The following is a 17,791-nucleotide window of genomic DNA, read 5'->3' as shown; positions in this document are numbered from 1 at the left end:
AAAAACAAATCCAAAACAGTTAGCAAAATGGCAATAAGAACATACATATTGGTAACTACCTTAAATGTAAATGGATTAAATGCTCCAACCAAAAGACAAAGACTGGCTGAATGGACATAAAAAGAAGATCCGTATATATGCTGTCTACAAGAGACCCAATTCAGATCTAGGGACACATACAGAATGAACACAAGAGTATAGAAAAAGGTACTCCATGCAAATGGAAATCAAAAGAAAGCTGGAGTAGCAATAGTCACATGAGACAAAATAAACTGTAAAATAAAGACTGTTAGAAGAGACAAAGGACACTACATAACGATCAAAGAATCAATTCAGGAAGATATATATCATATATCATATATATATACACACACACACTTATATATACACACACATCTAACATAGGAGCACCTCAATATATAACACAAATGTTAACAACCATAAAAAGAGAAATTGACAGTAACACAATAATAGTGGGGGGTTTTAACACCCCACTAACATCAGTGTACACATCATTTAGACAGAAAATCAATATGGAAACACAGGTTTAAATGACACATTAGGCCAGATGGAGTTACTTGATATTTATAGAGCATTCCATCTGAAAGTAGCAGAATACACATTCTTCTCAAGTGCACATAGAACATTTTCCAGGACTGACCACATGCTGGGCCACAAAGCAAGCCTCAGTAAATTTAAAAAAAATTGAAATTTATTGAATTTCACAACATTATGAGATTATAAATCAACTACAAGGAAAAAAACGGTAAAAAACCCACAAACACGTGGAGGCTAAACAATATGCTACTAAACAACCACTGGATCACTGAAGAAATCAAAGACGAAATCAAAAAATACCTAGATACAAATGAAAACAAAAACATGATGATCTAAAACCTATAGGATGCAGCAAAAGCACTTCTAAGAAGTTTATAGCAATACAATCTTACCTCAGGAAACAAGAAAACTCCCAAATGAACAACCTAACCTTATACCTAAAGCAAATAGAGAAAAGAACAAACAAAACCCAAAGTTAGCAGAAGGAAAGAAATCATAAAGATCAGAGCAGAAATAAATGAAATAGAGATGAAGAATACAAAAGATCAATGAAACTTAAAGCTGGTTCTTTGAAAATATAAACAAAATTGATAAACCTTTAGCCAGAGTTATCAAGAAAAAAGGGGCGAAGGCTCAAATCAAAATTAGAAATGAAAAAGGAGAAGTTACAACAGACTCCACAGAAATACAAAGGATCATAAGAGACTATTACAAGCAACTATATGCCAATAAAATAGATAACCCAGAAGAAATGGACAAATTCCTAGAAAGGTACAATCTCCCAAAACTGAACCAGGAAGAAATAGAAAATATGAACAGACCAATCACAAGTGCCGAAATTGAAACTGTGATTTAAAAACTCCCAACAGGGCTTCCCTGGTGGTGCAGTGGATAAGAATTTGCCTGCCAATGCAGGGGACACAGGTTCGATCCCTGGTCTGGGAATATCCCACATGCCGCGGAGCAACTAAGCCCCTGTGCCACAACTACTGAAGCCCGCGTGCCTAGAGCCCATGCTCTGCAACAAGAGAAGCCACCGCAATGAGAAGCCCGAGCACCACAATGAAGAGTAGCCCCCGCTTGCCACAACTAGAGAAAGCCTGCATGGAGCAATGAAGACCCAACACAGCCAAAAATAAATAAATAAATATTTAAAATTTAAAAACAAACAAAAACCTCCCAACAAACAAAATCCAAGACCAGATGGCTTCACAGGTGAATTCTATCAAACAGTTAGAGAAGAGTCAACACCTATCCTTCTGAAACTGTTTTAAAAAATTGCAGCAGTAGGAACACTCCCAAACTCATTCTATGAGGCCACCATCACCCTGATACCAAAACCAAAGATACCACAAAAAAAGAAAATTACAGGCCAATATCACTGATGAACATAGACGCAAAAATCCTCAACAAAATACTAGCAATCTGAGTCCAACAACACATTAAAAGGATCTACACCATGATCAAGGGGGATTTATCCCAGGGATGCAAGGATTTTTCAATATCTGCAAATTAATCAGTGTGATACTCCACAGTAACCAACTGAAAAGTAAAAACCATATGATCATCTCAATAAATGCAGAAAAAGCTTTTGATAAAATTCAACACCCAATTATAAAAACTCTCCAGAAAGTGGGCATAGAGGGAACATATCTCAACATAATAAAGGCCATATATGACAATCCCACAGCTAACGTGTGAAAAGCTAAAAGTATTTCCTCTAAGATCATGCACAAGACAAGAATGTCCACTCTTGCCACTTTTATTCAACATAGTTTTGCAAGTCCTAGCCATGGCAATCAGAGAAGAAAAAGAAATAAAAGGAATCCAAATGAGAAAAGAAGTAAAACTATCACTGTTTGCAGATGCCATGATACTATACATAGAAAATCCTAAAGATGCCACCAGAAAACTACTAGAGCTCATCGATGAATTTGGTAAAGTTGCAGGACACAAAATTAACACACAGAATTCTGTTGCATTTCTTTATGCTAACAATGAAAGATCAGAAATTGAGGAAACAATCCCATTTACCATCACATCAACAAGAATAAAATGTCTAGGAATAAACTTAAGGAGGCAAAAGACCTGTACACCAAAAACTATTAAGACATTGATGAAACATCAAAGATGACACAAAACAGATGAAAATATATACGATGTTCTTGGACTGGAAGAATTAATATTGACAAAATAACTATACTACCCACGGCAATCTACAGATTCAATGCAATCCCTCAAATTACTAATGGCATTTTTGCAGATCTGGAACAAAAAAAAAAAAATCCTAAAATTTGTATGGAAACACAAATTCTTGAGAAAGAAAAACAGCTGGAGGCTTCAGGCTCCCTGACTTCAGAGTATACTATAAAGCTACAGTAAACAAAACAGCATGGTATTGGCACAAAGACAGACTTACAGATCAATGGAACAGGATAGAAAGTCCACAAATAAACCAACACACTTATGGTCAATTATGTACGACAAAGGAGGAAAGAAAATACAATGGAGAAAAGACAGTCTCTTCAATAAGTGGCACTGGGAAAACTGGACAGCCACATGTAAAAGAATGAAATTAGAACACTCTCTAACACCATACACAAAACTAAACTCAAAATGGATTAAAGACCTAAATGTAAGAACAGATACTATAAAACTCTTAGAGGGAAACATAGGCAGAACGTTCTTTGACATAAATCGCAGCAACATCTTTTTGGATCAACCTCCCAAAGAAATAAAAATAAAAAGAAAATAAACAAAGAGGACCTTAATACACTTAAAAGCTTTTGTATAGAAATGGAAACCATAAATAAAATGAAAAGATAACCCACAGAATGGGAGAAAATATGTGCAAATGATGCAACCGACAAGGGATTAATCTCCAAAATATACCAGCTCACGCAACTCAATATTAAAAAACAAACAACCCAATCAAAAAAGGGGCAGAAGATCTAAATAGACATTTCTCCAGAGATGACATCCAGATGGCCGACAGGCACATGAAAAGATGCTCAGCATCACTAATTATCAGAGAAATGCAAATCAAAACTACAATGAGGTATCACTTCAAAGCGGTCAGAAAGGCCATCATCAAAAAGTCTACAAACAATAAATGCTGGAAAGGGTATAGAGAAAAGGGAAAACTCCTACACTGTTGGTGGGAATGTAAATTGGTACAGCCACTATGGAGAACATTATCAAGGGTCTGTAAAAAAATAAAAATAGAGCTACTGTATGATCCGGCAATCCCATTCCTGGGCATATATCCGGAGAAAACTCTCATTTGAAAAGATACATGAACCCCAATGTTCACTGCAGCACTATTTACAACAGCCAAGACATGGAAGCAACCTAAACGTCCACTGACAGATGAATGGATAAAGAAGATGTGGTATACACACACACACACACACACACACACACACACACACACACACACAAGGAATACTACTCAGCCATAAAAAAGAATGAAATAATACCATTTGCAGCAATGTGGATGGATCTATCATACTAAGTGAAGTCAGACAGACAAATATCATATGATATCGCTTATATGTGGAATCTAAAAAAAATGATACCAATGAACTTATTTACAAAACAGAAACAGACTCAGAGATTTAGAAAACAAACTTATGGTTACCACAGAGGAAAGGTGGGGGGCAAGGGATAAATTAGGAGGTTGGGATTAACATATACACACTATTATATATAAAATAATCAACAAGGACCTACTGTATAGCACAGGAAACTACTCAATACTCTGTAATAACGTATATGGAAAAAGAATAGATATATGTATATGTATAATGAATCGCTTTGCTGTACACCTGAAACTAACACAACGTTGTAAATCAACTATACTCTAATATAAAATAAAAAAATTTGTAAAAGAAATAGTAATATTAAAAAAATATATTGTACAACATGGGGAATAAAACAAATATTTTATAAGTATAAATGAAGTATAACCTCTAAACATTGTGAATCCCTACACTGTACACTGTAACATGTAATATTGTACATCAACTACTCAATACAAAAAAGAAGCACTGAAAAAGTTTTCAACCTCACCAATAAAATACGAATTAGACAAGGTAGCTTTTTTTTTTTTCCCCTCCAGACAGAAACCAATTTTAAGGTTTGTTAATTCCCAGTGTTGGTGTGGGTATTTGGAAATAGACACTTCCATGGCCTTTCTGAGAGCAGTTTAACACTAATAAAAATTCAAATGCAAATTATTCTTTGACTTAGCAGTTCCATTTCTAAAAATATATCCTATAGAAATATAGCCCCAAATCTACAAAGATACACATAGAACGATGTTCACTGAAGCGTCTTCTGCAACAGCAAAAGTGAGAGTAATTTCAACATCCACCAATAGGGAAATGTTTAAATAAATTATGATACATGTACACTGTGGACTACTCTGAATATTTAGAAAAATTGAGAGCTATGAAACTAATAGATTGAAACACTGCATATGGTTAATAGTAGCTATCTGCAGGGAACGAGACTGGCTGTGAGTGGTTGTAGGGGGAGAATGATAAAGAGAATTCAACAATACAAATTTCATAATGTAAAAAGTAAACAAAGATGACATATACCTTTTGTAATAAAATAAAACAGCAGCCCTAGGGAAATTTTTATTTCTGTTATCCTTCACTCAAGAACATTTTCAGATGCTTTATATCTGCAACTGAAATAGAGTAATTTTAAAACCTTTTCCATGTAATAAATATTAAACCAGCATACAATCATTAAAAATGGCTTTTTGAAAAGCAAAACGTGTATGCTGCAGAACATTTACAAAATATAGAAGGAATAAAGAAAATAAAATCACAATGCCACCACTCCAAGATGACTACCCTTATGGTGGTATATTTCCTCCCTTTCTTTTTTTGTCTGTGGATATAAATGCCAGTTCTCTATCCCTAGACCAGACCTTTTGCTTATCTTCAGATCTACACAGATAAATGCAACTAACAAAAGTTGCAGTTTGAACATATCCAAAATTGAACTAGTATTCCCTATCCCTATTGCAGCTGCTCTTATTCTGCTGATCCATATTGGTCAATAAACAGAACTACCATCTACACAGATGCTCCAGACAGAAACCTGGGGACCATCCATGAACACTCCTCCTTTTACAACCTCTTACCAATTAAGATGTCCTGTTGATTCTGTATCACAAGTCTCTCCTGGACCCATTCACATCTCTCAGTTCACACTGCCATCACCCTACTTCAGGACACCATTTCTCAACTAGAAACAGAATTTAAATTAGCCTTCTTATATCCAGTTTTGCTGCCCCGCCCCCATTAATTGCACTGTAGGTTAGGTAATCTTTCTAGAAACATGCATTTCAATAAGTCATTTATCCACTTAAAACTATTCTACACCCCAAACAATAAAGAACATATTCCTTAACATAGTACATAAGGCCCTCCATCACTCTTCTGCAACAAGCCCCAGTCTCCTCTTTATTCTCTCCCTGCATTCAGTGATGCTGCCTTACGGAACTTACTGCATAGTGCCTGGCTCATTGAAGTTTGCGCTTCAAAATGTGTGATGAAAATTGCTAGAATGTTCAACAACTTTCAGCTCTTATACAGTCTCTGACCTTAACACTTTGGCACAGGCTACTCTGTCTGCCATGAACATTCTCTTCTTACCTATTCCTTCACACAGTTAACTTTGATTCCTCTTTCAGGTCTCAGTTTAACAATCATTTCCTTTGGGGATCCTTTCCTACCCTCTAGATGGGGTCAAGTTTCTCTGTTCCCATGGCACACCATACTTTCCCTACCACAATAAAACACTCTTCACTGCAATTATTAGTTTTTTTGTTCAATTATCACGGCTTCTCAGTAGCAAGATGCTCTGTGAGGGCAGAGACTACTACTTCCTCATTGCAATATGCCTACTCCTATCATAGTGCTTGGTACATTGCAGGCTCTCAATATATATGTGTTCAATTAATATAGCCTGAGTATCTTCTGTTTCCTTTCCAGATCCAGGGTCCACCTCTCCCAACCACGTTCTGCTCCAGAAGCCTGATCTTGCCTTCTAGCTTCTAGCTGAGTTGGGTTACTGGGGAGCCCTGGCAGATCGAAGGGATGGAAGAGAGCAGATGCAGATATTTATTCTTGCAGGGGTTGCCTTGGGCACGCTGCATTCCTCTACTGAAGGTCACAGCTCCTCTCAAGGTGGCTCTCTCTCAACGACTCTTTCTCCCTGTCCTTTGGCCCTTCAGGTGACAGCAGCCCAAACTGTTTCTAGCCCCCAATACTACATTATTCCTTACGGTTTTCCTATGATCTGCTTACATCTTTGTAAACAATCCTTTTAGGCCCCCCCATGGCCCAGAGCTATACTATTTTGAATGTGCCTTCTGTTTCCTACAGGGAAATGGCATGGAAGAGAATGCCAAATTTATAATCTTAATTATGTTTTTTATAAAATTGGTGTATCGTAAAATAAGGTTTCCAGAAGACTCGAAAGAAAAAAAAAACGATTTCAACAATGACATGATGGTTTTGCCTCTCACAGATATCCCATCATTTGTACAAACAGCCCTCTAGTTGACATGTGAATTGTTTTTTCCTCTTTGCTATTATTAAAAGGTCTCTAAAGAAAATTCTGTTCAACAATTTTTTTTCTTATATCCTTAGAATGGGAATTAGAAGGGGTCAAAGAGTATAAATTTGTTCAAATACACATAGAAACTGCCCCCCAGAAAGTTTATACAAATTACAGTCCACTAGTCATACTCAGGCATGCCCAGTTCACCGTCCCCTTGCCACTACTTTACTGTGCATACTGCAGCCTGGCAAAGAACCACTGACTGTTTACCAATGCCAGGCAAAGGGGGAAAAGTCAATCTCTTTCATCATTAATCTGACAATGTTGCACCATGAAATGAGATTAAAGTACACTAGGCTTTGTTAGAACAACTGGGTTTGATATCTAACTTCTCTAATTAGCTACTGGTCTTTTCTTCCTGAGCTTTAGTGTCCTCTTTAAGTGGGGATAAATATTACCTACCTTGCAGGTTGTCGTGAGGTTTATAAAAGATAAGTTTAAAAGCAAATAGCAGAGTTACTGGTTCTCAAGAAATGTTTTGCTGTGTTCTTTATAATCTTTCTGATGCTTCCCTTGGATTTTATGGCTCTCATTCTCCTGTATAAATGTCTTCTAAGTAAATTTTCCTTTCAATAATAAGCTCACAACACAAGTTCTCTCTTGAGGTTAAAAAAAAGCAAACAAAAAAAAAATACAAACCACAAAACACCATCTTTCCTTTTCACAGATATGAACCAATGATTTCTTTGTTTTAAGAAGTCAACCCTAGAAGTGTAGAGTACGAACTATCTCAGTAATAGGCAACAACATTCTGTACCCTATACTTCCTTAATACTATAATCTTATCTACTTTATCATATAGTTAGGATCAAATCTTTAATTTTGAAAGATGTCTGCTTGTTCACAGATAATTATTTATTTAAAAAAATTAAGAAAATGATTTATTGACTATCACTGCCAGGCAAAGAAGGAATATAAACCCAAGTAGGACACAAACCCTGACCCTGAGGAAGATATAATCTGCAAGGCAAAATGGACAAGCAATCTCATTACAAAGTTATGAGCACCATGGTAAACCTATGAAGTGCTATAGGAATATAGAGGAAACACGATCAACACTTGTGTATGGAGGAACTGGGGGGATGTAGGAGGGTGACAGGGAAGGTGGGAGAGCAGATACTGGGTAGAGCCCTGAAGATTGATTAGAAACTTGTCTTTGGGAAAAGGAGAGAAAGTTTATCTCTAGACAAGTGGAACAGCTGGTACAAATACATGAAGTATCACAGCGCCTGGCACTGCTGGGGAGAATACTGGGGGCATGGTTCAGCTGAAGTAAACAGCTGTTAGAGGGAAAGGTTGGTAGGAAATCAGCCACTAAAGAAGGGTAAGGGCCTGTTTAAGGACTGAATTGTGTCCTTCCTCCAGTTCATATATTGAAGCCCAAACCCCCAATGTAACTGTATTTGGAGACAGGGCCTTTAAGGAGATAATTAAGATTAAATGGGGTCATAAGGGTGGGGCCTAATTCAATAGGACTGGTGGGTCCTTATAAAGAGGAAGACACACTAGGAGTGCATATGCCCAGAGAAAAGGTCACGTGAGGACACAGCCAGAAGGAAGTCATTTGTAAGCCAAGGAGAAAGGTCTCACCCAGAAAGAAATCAACCCTGCTGGTCCCTTGATCTTGAACTTCCAGCCCCCAGAACTATGAGAAAATCATTTACTGTTGTTTAAGCCACTCTGTGGTATTTTGTTATGGTAGCCCTAGCAGACTAAGATAGACTTAATTGCAAAGGTTCTTGAAAATCACAAAAGAGAGTCTGCCTATGATCTCAAAGTCCCATATTTCTCAAACTTGGGTTCAAGTGTGCCTAAGATAACCAAATATGTGTTTAGAAAGGAGACCCAGGCACCCTGGGGGGAATGAATTTGAAGGTGGAAAACCTGGAAGCAAGAAAACAAGAGGCCACTGCAAAGTTACTGAGATGAAGAGGATCTGAATTAGGGCCTCTCTAATGTAGAATTAAAATTGCCATGTAAATAAAATACAGCAAATCCCCTACATACGAACAAGGTCCATTCTGAGAGCGCATTTGTAAGTCCAATTTGTTCCTAAGTCCAACACAGTTAGCCTAGGTACCCAACTAACACAATCGGCTATACAGTACTGTACTGTAATAGGTTTATAATACTTTTCACACAAATGATACATAAAAAACAAACACAAAAAATAAAACATTTTTAATCTTACCGTACCTTGAAAAGTACAGTAGTACAGTACAATAGCTGGCCTACAGGGGCTGGCATCGAGTGAACAGGCAAGAAGAGTTACTGACTGAAGGAGGGAGAGGAGGTGGGAGATGGTAGAGCTGAAGGATCCTCAGCAATAGGAGACGGAGGGCAGGCTGCAATCTCACTCACGCCTGACGCTGATGGCACAGGTTCTGGTTCCTTGCTGGATTCAATTCTATCTACCCTCTTGAAAAAATGATCCAGTGATGTCTGGGTAGTAGCTCTTTTTCCCTTGTCATAGATGACACGGTAGCACTGCACTGCATTCTGAATGCCTGCTGCAACCTTCGTGTACTGTTCTACATTCACGTCCTGTGCCTCAAAAACGAACAGTGCCTCCTCAAATAAAGAAAAGAAAATCCCCTTGCCATTTCCTGCATCGTGAATCTCTTTGGTTCTTCAGTTACTCTTTCTTCCTCTTGTCTCTTCATCCTTTCTCTGGGCCTCCAATTCCATCAGGTCTTTATTAGTAAGCTCCTCGTTTTACACAGCAAGGAGTTCAGTGAAGTCGTCCTCTTGCAGACCTAGCTCCAGCTTTTTGCTGAGAGTCACTACGTTGCTCTTTGGACTCCATCCACCTTCTCAAACCCATGAAAATCATCAACAAACTGCAGGCAAAGGTTCTTCCAAACCCCATTCATGGTGACAGCCGTAACCTCATGCCAAGAAAAGTCAATGTTTTTTATGGCCTTGTAGATGTTATAGTCCCTCCAAAATTGTTGCAAGGTTCTTCCCGATTCATCACTCGCCTTTACTGCCTAACGAAAAGTGTGATGTAAAAAATATTTTTTGAAAGTCACTATAACTCCCTGGTCCATAGGTTGGATAAGTGATGTACTATTTGGTGGCAGATGGCAGATACTTTGACTTTGGGATGAAAGTTGTCCATGAATGGAGGGTGGCCCGGAGCACTGTCAAGCAGCAAAAGAATGTTGAATGGGAGATCCTTCTCCACGCAGTATTTCTCTACCTCTGGGATAAAGTGGTGGAAAAACCAGTCCTGGAAAATGGCCTGTGTAACCCAGGCTTTGGGGTTATTCTTCCATACAAGAGAAGCCCTTGGCTATGTTTTTAAGGGTCTTGGGTTCTCTGAATGATAAACTAAGAGAGGCTTCAGCTTCACATCACCGGAAGCATTGCCACCAGACAGAGTCATCCTATCCTTTGGTGCCTTATAGCCTGGCATCAACTTTTCCTCCTTACTGATGTAATGTCAGTCTGGCATCCTCTTCCAGTACAGTCCTGTCTCATCCACATTAAAAACCTGCTCAGGTAAACACATGCCTTCAATAATTTCTCAAAGCGTTTCATGAAATTCCCAGGGAGTTACCGTATCTGCACTCGCTGCCTCACCACTTACTTTTACGTTGTGAGGTTAGCTCTAGCCTTGAACCGATGAAACCAGCCATGGTTGGCGTTAAAAGATGAGCCCTCTGATTCTCTGCTGTTTCTTCTTCAAGTCTTCATAAAGGCTTTTAATTTTCTCTTGAATCAGCATTAAGCTGAGCGGGACTCGACGCTGATGCTGATCCTGCATCTACACACCGAGAAGTTTCTCCATCTCCTCCATCACTTTTCCACACTTCTTTGATATTATTGTCAACATCATTGGCACAGCAGACTTCACAAGTTCCGTGATCTTGCCCTTGTTCTTTAGAATCATGCCAATGGTTGAACAATTCATGTTATAAGAACGAGCGACGTCTACCATCTTTTTGCCTCGCTCTACTCTCTCAATTATTCACTTCTGTTTCCATCGTTATTACTTGGCGCTTCTTAGCAGTACCAGCTACATCACCACTGCTTTTACACCTGCTTCCGGACATCATGGGCTTGAAATAAAGATACTATACTACTGTACTCTACACAGCACTGTAAAGTACACAAAAGCACAACCACTTGTAGAGGATGCACGCACGTGACGATGTATGCCAGACACGTGAACTTACATGATTGGACATCGAACACACATTCGCATCTTTGAAAGTTCACGACTTGAAGGTTTGTATGTATGGGACTTACTGTACAGTGAATACTTTTGGCCTAAATGGCCTCATAATTGTCTTAAAAACACTTGCCACCGAAGATTTAGTAGGTGCATCTAAATACCTCCTGCGTAACTGTTACAATGGCCTACAATAGTACTAAAAGATGTCAACAGACACAATTGGAAGATAGAAAAGTTTGCTGTGCAGGAGGGAGGCAAGATAGGGGACACTAATTTTTACTACCCTATTACAACCTGTTTCATTTGTTGGGTATTAGTTTTACCCCTCCTTTCCTCTGTTACGCTGAAGAGTTGGTAAAACCAATCCCCTCCACCTGTACTCTATGTCAGCATTTTGAAACCTGCAGATGGGTCAAGAAATTGATTGAGGAGATCATTAAAACAAAACAAAAAAAACCCCAAACCAAAACAACAAAAAACCCGCACCAACAACAGACTGGAATAGAAGACAATATAAATGACATCACAAGTAGTAAGGATAACTATTACCGTAAGAAACTTGTTTCAGTAATATGTGTACATGTGTGCTCGCACCAGAGAGCAAAGATAAAATTTATTTCCTACTGAGGGCTGTGGCCAAAAAGTTTAAAAGAGACTGCTCTAGATTCTGCTTAGAACCCCTTAGAATTCTCACTCATTAGCTTCCTGTCTCCATCTCCAATCTCTTTCTCACTTTTAGTTTTTTCCCATCAAAATGTAAACACTAAAGTATCTCCTGAGTGTCTCCTCTCAGATCCCAGTGCCTCCATGTCAGTTAAGCTTCTGGAAGAGATAACTACAATCTCAGCATGGACTTTCTCACCTCCATTGTTTCTCAATCCACTGCAAGCTGGTTTGGGCCTCCACCTGCTACTGCAGGTTAAAGACCTCCAAGTGCACTTTGGGATTCCTCTCTATTTAACCCTTGAGCAGCACCTGACATCGTTTACCTCCTAAAACACACTTCTTTGGGCTAGTTTCACTCTCTCCTGATTTTCCTCTTACTTCTTTGGCCACGAAATTTCCTTTGCAGCCTCCTTCTCTTCTGCCCATCCTTTAAATGCTGATTTTTTTAGGCAGTCTTTCCACTCAACAGGGGTAGTCTCTCGATCTTTAAGTAGCTTCAATTTCTATCCCTGTGCTATGGTTTCCACATCTCTAGTCCTGATTGCATTCCTAACATCCAGACCTGGCTTCCATTTTTACATGGCATAAAAGATGTGTCAATCCAGAAGCTTAACTTTCTGGAATAATTTTCATTTCAACCTTTAGTATTTTACCCTTTAGTTATACCAAACTACCCACTTATGGTTTCAGTCTAACAGCATATGCTTAGTTATACCAAACTACCCACTGATGGTTTCAGTCTAACAGCATATACTATGAAATCAGACTTCCTGGGTTTGAACCCCAATTCCAACACTTACTGTGTGACCCTGAGTAAGTTACTAGATTACTCTGTGCCTGAGTTTTCTCATCCACAAAATGGTAAAAATAACAGAACCTAACTTTAAAAGTTACAGAGAATTAAGTGAGTTAATACATATAAAGCTCCTAAAAGCATGCCTGGCACATAGCAAACATTCGGTAAGTATTACTTTATTTATGCTACTGGGTCTTGCAATACCACATACATACAAAACTTGACTGTATGCTATTCTTGTTATGGGCTCTACATTTTGGTTCCTTGATTAACCTACAGATTAGGATTTCAGGTTATTTTAGAAAATTACTACTTTTATACCTCACTCACATTCTTTGTTGGGGCTCCCTCTCATCAATCTTGATGACTTAAAGTGTCATCTTGAACACTTTAAGTCTTGAAGTTATAAGGGGCCTCAATAATCACCTCAAGTGACCTTTCCACCCAACAAAATAATATTTTCTAACCTCTGTCATCCAACTGCTGAACCACTGCCCATCATTGCCAGTTTCACTTCTGAGCACCAGCACTTTGCCAGGCCAAAATCTGCTTCCCTGTAATTTCCACCCAACCTCTGTCTGACCTTCAGATCACCTTCAATAAGGCAGCTCCCTTTCCCACATGGCAGTTCTTATACCTTAAGTCCCTCCCACCCCCTAAGTTAAACTAGTTCCTCCAGTCATTTCTCGTATGAAATGATTTCTAATCCTTTGACTACTCTGGACACCTCTGAGTTCCAACCTGTACCTGAACTCATTGAAATATTGCAGGTTTGGTTTAATGGTCAAGACTAACACCCCCATCACTAGGTATTATAATTTTATTATAAGGGCTTAATTTTATGAAAGCATAAAAACTCTAGTACTAATGCTGGTGGCCAGGCAACTATTTTGATTTCAGTTATTCATCTTCCTAAGTTTTCTTCTTTCTTATCACCATTTCACAGCCACACTATGGGCTTGTTATTACAAAGTTCTGCTTCAACTCCTAGATCTTTAATTTTGTCCCCCAATCCTATCTCAATCACGTCAGCCCTACTGGCCTCCTAATACTCTCACCATTTCACCAAGACTACCAATATTCTCAGGTACCAAGAATTCCCTTTTCTCAGGCACAGTTTGCTTCACAGCACTGTCTTAAACTCATCAGGCCAACCACACTATTCCTCAATGATCACCTAAACCATCACCTCTTCTGCTCTTACATAAAATGCTGCAGAAGAGAAATACCAAGTCATATAGGCCTGCACCTGCACCCAAGTCCAGAATTCCTGCCTTCATGTTCAAGCCACAGTATACCAGGAATTCCTAGAGGTACTGGGGTAAGTCGTTAAGTGCCAGAGGGTACTTGAGTTAGCCTGCCTGGATTCAAATTCAGATCTATCTTTACAAACTTGTGACTTGGGCAAGTTAGTCAGCTTCGATTATTCTCACCTGTATAACAGGGATAATAAATTCACAGGGTTGTTCAGAGTAGTAAATGATATAATGCAAGTAAGGTTCTTAGTTCATTGCTCTTGCTGCAAGTAAATGCTCAATGAATGTTCCCTGTTGTCATAATTATTATTTGTGTGTGCATGGTAAACTATGGAAATTATATGCCTCTGTGGGTTTTCTTCTAGGGAGAACACTCCATAATTTCCACTGATTTTCAATGGCTTCTTGCCTCCTCTCCAGCTGTCAAAAATTTTAGTCCTTCTCTGGGGAACCTCAAGATCTAACGGAGGGCTTCCCTGGTGGCACAGTGGTTGAGAATCTGCCTGCCAATGCAGGGGACACGGATTCGAGCCCTGGTCTGGGAAGATCCCACATGCCGCGGAGCAACTAGGCCCGTGAGCCACAACTACTGAACCTGTGCTCCACAACAAGAGAGGCCGCGACAGTGAGAGGCCCGCGCACCGCAATTAAGAGTGGCCCCTGCTCGCCGCAAGTAGAGAAAGCCCTCGCACAGAAACGAAGACCCAACACACCCAAAAATAAATAAATAAATAAATTTATAATTTAAAAAAGGATCTAATGGAACATTTACAGATACACATATATATCCGTGGTCATCACCAATCTACACTTTTCTTTTTTTTTTTTTTTTTTTGCGGTACGCGGGCCTCTTACTGTTGTGGCCTCTCCCGTTGCAGAGCACAGGCTCCGGACGCACAGACTCAACGGCCATGGCTCACGGGACCAGCTGCTCCGCGGCATGTGGGATCTTCCCAGACCAGGCATGAACGCGCGTCCCCTGCATCGGCAGGCAGACTCTCAACCACTGCGCCACCAGGGAAGCCCTACACTTTTCTTAACAGTCTATCTCTACTCATGTTTTCGTATTTGGATTTATTCCATTTTGTCCTTAATTTTATGTTGTCTACAATTACTTTTTATTTGACTAAGTCTCAAACCTACCATTAGAATTTAAGTTTCCTGAGGGCAAGAACTTTAGGTGCTTCTGTATCCCATACAGCAGTCTACAAATGTTAAAAGACCAATATACACCAGGTGAACAGAATACAATTACCTAACTCTTTAAGATAATCGACTTCTGATCTAATTCTCATGGTAGAAATTAACTTGTAGTAATGAAATAGAGCAGGACCCTATGGTCCTTTCCCCCCACATCCTCCGCCTGCCTTTTGCCTGTAGAAAAACTTTGGTCAGTGAATAAGTTTAGGGCTTCCCTGGTGGTGCAGTGGTTGAGAGTCTGCCTGCCGATGCAGGGGACACGGGTTCATGCCCCGGTCCGGGAAGATCCCACATGCCACGGAACAGCTGGGCCCATGAGCCATGGCCGCTGAGCCTGCGCGTCTGGAGCCTGTGCTCCACAACAGGAGAGGCCACAACAGTGAGAGGCCCGCATACCGGAAAACAAACAAACAAACAAACAAACAAAAAAAACAGTAAGTTTAATTAGAGAACTGAGAAAATACGGAAGCAAAGGAAAACGGTCAAACAGGACCAAATAATAATAATTTACTCATTCAGCAAAGTCAAGGACCTTTAGTTCCTCTTCAAGGGCTGTAGATAATATTCTGAGCCATATACTTTGAGCTGTTTTGTAGATACTGAAATGCTCGCCAGGTGGAAGAAGTTAACTACATGATGACTAGATTAGCCATGACATAAGCTGCCACAATTGCAAGAACTGGCCTCAAGGAAATGGGAACAAACCGACCCTGGAACTGAAGACTAGCTGTACTTAAAACAATAAAGATTATGCTGCATGACCAATTTCAAGATGACTGTCAGAGCTGCCTGTGTTGTTTCTACATGTAGCCCCCTCCCTCCGCCTATAAAAGGTCTTACCGACTGACTGTCCAGGAAGGGGGTGTGGGAATCAGTCTTTGGACACGAGCGGCCCTCCCGCCCCCAGATGCCTGCCTCTGAAATAAAGCAAACTTTCCCTTCCACCAACTTTGCCTCTTTATTGGCTTTTGAATGGCGAGCAGCCGGACCCCACTTTTAGTAATAGTAATGAGAACAGAAATGACAGAAAATACTTTCCAAATAAAGTTATCAAAGACCTTCTTTGAAGCTATCTTTTCCAGAATTTAACGTTGAGTTTATCTGTTAAAGTACTTTGTTAATTGCAATATACTTAATTCACTTAACTCAATGAAATTAATTCAATAAAGCCAAATAAAGAATACTATTTGAATTCTAGCTAGTTATTCCTTCACAGGACATTCCTTCACAGGACACTGTAAACACCAAAACCAAACTTTCATTCCTAACCCTCTGCTAAGGATTACTCCCTACTCCAAGCACTTGCATTTTCCCTCTCAGCCCTGCGGCCAAACACGTGACTATCCTTAGCTTTCAAAGTACAGGTTTCCCTGGCTATGCGAAAGTAAAGCATGAAAGCTTTAATAAGCCAAAACTGCATAAAGCGAAGAAGCAATTACCGTAACACACACCTTGCTAATGGATGCACAACATAAATCCAGATAAAGCACAGATGCTCACAGACACAGTTCAAAGTTATGGCGGCTTGATGCTGTAAAGCGAACTTTCGAAAAGCGGGAGAAACCTGTACCTCCAAGGGTGAATTATTTACACCTGTGAGGGTTAAGCCCTAAAATGTGATAAACCCTTTCTTATTTTATAAATCAGGCTTTGAGTCCCACGTTCTATACCAATGAGAACTTTTCTCAGACTTTTATATCCATATTCCTCATTCCTCAGTATTAGGGAAAGGGGACGACGTTTGCCAGACCACTTTACCAAACTCCCCTCCCTCAAATCTGGCCCCAGGCGAGCCCGGACAAACAGCATCTTCTTCAGCGCTCGCCTCACCTGCCTTGTGGAAGAGGCAGGAGAGGCCAATGCCTCCGACTGCGTCTTTTATCACTCAGTTCGGGGTGACAGCAAGGAGAAGCCCAGGGTCTGAGCGGTTTCTTACCGGCGAAGCGGATCTTCACGAGATCCAGCGGGTGCAGCGCGAGGTTGGAAAGGACGCCGCCGGTAACGCCCGCCACCAGATTCTCGTACCGGACGTGGCGGAATACTGTGCTCCACGCCGACGACCCGGACGCCGACTGGCCCTGGCCCGTCATGGGCTCAGGGCCCGGTGATGCCGTGGAAGTGGGACGAGATGCAGTGGCCGCCACCGTGGCGACGGTCGCCACGCTGGAGCAGAAACCGCAGGGCACGAGCCCACTTCCGGAACCCGCGCGTGGAGTCACACGCCTGGGCGCGGGATGAAGCCTAGAGACCCAGCAGCTAGGGGTACAGAAGTGCGCTGCCGCACGCCACGCCTACCCAGAGGAGAGCGAGAAGGGGGCGGGGCGCCTCCGCCAAGTTCCCGCCCCGCCTCGCCCACCTCGGCGGCTGGCTTAGGCCGAAGGGCGTGGATGGGAGAACACCACTGAAACACCGCCCCCAGCCAACCTTTGTCCGCAAAACTACGGAGCACCGCAGGGCCCAGCGAAACCCGGTTTCCGCTCCGTGGAAGTCACG

The 17,791-nt window shown here is 40.6% G+C and overlaps 1 protein-coding gene across 1 annotated transcript in view; it reads right to left on the bottom strand.

Annotated features, from left to right (window-relative positions):
• The window catches only part of SLC25A32 (solute carrier family 25 member 32), a 56,324-nt gene extending 38,590 nt beyond the window's left edge, over positions 1-17,734 (bottom strand). The window contains exon 1 of the mRNA XM_067711564.1: positions 17,235-17,734. Within this exon, the coding sequence (XP_067567665.1) occupies positions 17,235-17,388 (154 nt within the window). The 5' untranslated portion in view covers positions 17,389-17,734. The remainder of the gene's footprint in view (positions 1-17,234) is intronic.
• Positions 17,735-17,791: the final 57 nt, after the last annotated feature.

This window comes from Pseudorca crassidens, chromosome 17 (genome assembly GCF_039906515.1).
Source record: "Pseudorca crassidens isolate mPseCra1 chromosome 17, mPseCra1.hap1, whole genome shotgun sequence".
Classification (NCBI taxonomy): Eukaryota; Metazoa; Chordata; class Mammalia; order Artiodactyla; family Delphinidae; genus Pseudorca; species Pseudorca crassidens.
The sequence above is the reverse complement of the archived record's forward strand: the minus strand, read 5'-3'. Positions and strand labels throughout refer to the sequence as shown.